At 44.5% G+C, this 2,976-nt stretch overlaps 1 protein-coding gene across 1 annotated transcript; it reads right to left on the bottom strand.

Annotated features, from left to right (window-relative positions):
• Positions 1–726: 726 nt before the first annotated feature.
• Positions 727–2,712, bottom strand: TM35_000371280 (uncharacterized protein; the record flags this gene model as incomplete). Its single annotated transcript, XM_029029428.1, has 1 exon — positions 727–2,712. The coding sequence occupies one exon, from the start codon at positions 2,710–2,712 to the stop codon at positions 727–729; it is 1,986 nt and encodes a 661-aa protein (XP_028879221.1).
• Between the last annotated feature and the right edge of the window lie 264 nt (positions 2,713–2,976).

Here is a 2,976-nt window from a genome sequence, read left to right as displayed (position 1 = left end):
CTTGTACTGCTTTTCTTTTTTTTTTTCACACCAGTGACTCCAGTGGAATCCGTTATTCTTCATTCCATTCATCACTGTTCCCTACCTCTCTCCACATTTGCTTTGCAGTTACAATCCTCCTCATAGCTGTTATCAATGTTATCTCCATATCATTATTTACAACAAGCAGTAGCGAAAGGATTCGTTTAATGTAGATTCTCATTCTAACATGACTCTCACCATTACCTGTGCCTGTAATCCACATGCATATCCCTTGTTTTGACTCAATCAATGGCAAAGGTCTCCCAAAAAAAATACCGCACTCAGCTCCCTAATTCCTACATACCATCATTAATAGTAATATCAACCCACAGGAATGCACAACCAAACTCTCTCGTTGGTGAATGTTTTTTCTTCTATTTTTGCAGAGAACTCCACTCCATATCCATCATACCACTCACACACACAAAAACACAGTGGTGAATAATTCTTCTCGGTGCCTTCCTTGGAAACAAATCCGTTTCCCCCTTTGTGGGAAGCGATTAAACTCAGCTTGTTCTTCAAGAGGGTCCTAGGTTGGCGGAGGCGGTCGGAGAATGCCCCATACATGATTCAAGACTCTCAGTGAATAATTTACTCCTCTCGGCAAACGACAGGCGATTCATTCTCTACTGATATCTCCTCTGTTGCTGCTCGAAAGTTTCCCTCACAAGTCCCCTAATCATCATTAACTTCTGTAACGGTGGACTAAATATGTGCTGAATATGTATCGTAAAAAGGTACGGGTGAATCCCGCATCTGTCCTTCGCTGCGTCCAGCGTCACCCCAAGACAGTACGCTGCTAACAGTATCATCAGTATTCTGGGCGTTATTATCACGTTGTACAGAACCAAATGAATATCTAGATCCAGCAGAATATGTTGAAGATCCAGCCCTTGTAGCAGATTTCAGAGGGTTCCGAGTGTTCTTCTTGGCAACTGTTTTACTTGTGTACTGAGACTCCATAGCATCCTTCCGCACCTTTTCTTTTCGTTGTTGTTCTTGTTGTTGTCGCCGACGCAGTACAAAAAACAGAATGACAGCCACAATAACAAGAACAACCACAACTGCGATAACAATACCAACAATGGCACCAACAGATAATTTATTCGAGCTTGGCACCACTGCTGAGTCACCCTCCGGTACAGGAGCTGTTGAATCAACCTCCGGAAAAAACGGTTTCCTCACATCATGCGACAAAACATAACGGCGGCCGTTAAATGTCACATTAGATGCAACAAAGCAAAATGTCACATTGTCAGGACCCAGTTTATACTTACTTTGCAAACTCGAGATGTCAAAATTAACAGATGGAGAATTTGGGAAGAGACTACTCTGACACAGAAATTTCCCGACAGTAGCCACAGATTCACACCGTGTATCCGGTGGCAGCGCACACACTTCATATGACTCTTTCCTCCATGAGAGATCACCCCCACGCACATTGATCGTCACCGACGTGTTTGCCTTCACAGTGACACTGAAAGCAAAGGGATCCTGCAATACTCTTACTGGAAGTGCAGCTGGGGGAATACCAACCTCTGCACCGTAATCCGCGCAGGCAGCGTAGTCACCTGCCGTTGTAGAATTGAGAGTACCATCAGCAGAGAAGTACACACGATCCGTGACAGCGGTCCCATTACACACATCAACACTCACTATTAGATCACCACTGTTTAGCTTCACGCGTGAACACCCACTCTCTGGGCACTTCACCAGGAACACACTGTTCATATCAGCCCCATTCGCACCTGTCACTGCGTCCTGGAGCAACAGCGTGTTTTTCCCGAGAGCGTTCACATACAGTTCGCTTGGCACCAGCACCCTCACTTCGAGGGGAATTGCACCCCACGGCAAGTAGTGGCCTCGCCATCCACTCGCTGTTAAGCATACTGAATAGTTCCCAGGAATGGGAAAGGGTGCAGAAATCGCCAAATTGTAGCATCCAGTAGCAGCACTACATTTTTTTGCCATGGCATCACAGTCTGACTGAGGAGGAACCAGCAGGTAGTTCTGAATGTTACTGGAATTTAGGAAGTTTGTCCGCGCCGTTGTCTTCAACCCATAATAGGCACTGGTAGAAGCAAACCATGCCTTTGTTTCTTTGATATTCATAAACTTCAAGGGGAATCTGTTCGAAAGTTGATCATAAGCCTTTCCCGGAATACTGTTCACAGCGACAAGTTTCATATCCCCTGACAAAGCTTCACTGTTGGGCACAAATGAAATGAGATATTTTCCCTTCACAGAAAGTGGCCATGCAGGAAAGAATGTTAGTACAGAGTTAAAATACCCAGTCCTTATAAACTTGGATACACCCAGAATTTCGGCATTCTCCACATCGCAGTATTGTGTTGTTTGACTGGGGGAGACCACAATATTAGGAAAGCAATCGGTAATGTTTGTCACAATATGTATGCCAAAAGCTTCGGCATAGCAGAGGAATGGGTTTGGTATGGGCAGTAGTAGCCATAACACCACAAGGACACGCAGCACCTGTTGCAACGACAGCCTTTGATGGAACAGTGATGACGTTGTATTCTTCTCCTTCTCCCATCGTTGCAGTGTTCCAGATTTCCCATAATGCTCGGAGGGCATCACGTTGTGTGTGTCGTTACGCACGCAGTACTCTTCTTGCTCGTTACAAAACTGCAGCTCTATCGATTGTACTCCTGTGTTCATCCGCTTCATCATGCTGCTTGGTTTGTTTGATTACTTGTTAGTGGTGGATTGCTTGCAGCTATTCTGTGGAGAAAGGAAAAGACGGAAAGAAAGCACACAAGAGGTGAACTACACTGTAAATAGAGATAGAGGGCACTGTTAGTAACAATAAAAAAAAATAAACAAAGCCTTTCATTAGCCCTTATCGTATCCACCAGATGAATGCAGCGCAAGAGTCTTAAAAACAAAACACTAACACTTTGTAGAATTCACAAAATAAACAGACATACACACACA

Source organism: Trypanosoma theileri, assembly GCF_002087225.1.
Source record: "Trypanosoma theileri isolate Edinburgh chromosome Unknown TM35_Tth_37_V1, whole genome shotgun sequence".
In the NCBI taxonomy this organism is placed as follows: Eukaryota; Euglenozoa; class Kinetoplastea; order Trypanosomatida; family Trypanosomatidae; genus Trypanosoma; species Trypanosoma theileri.
The sequence above is the reverse complement of the archived record's forward strand: the minus strand, read 5'-3'. Positions and strand labels throughout refer to the sequence as shown.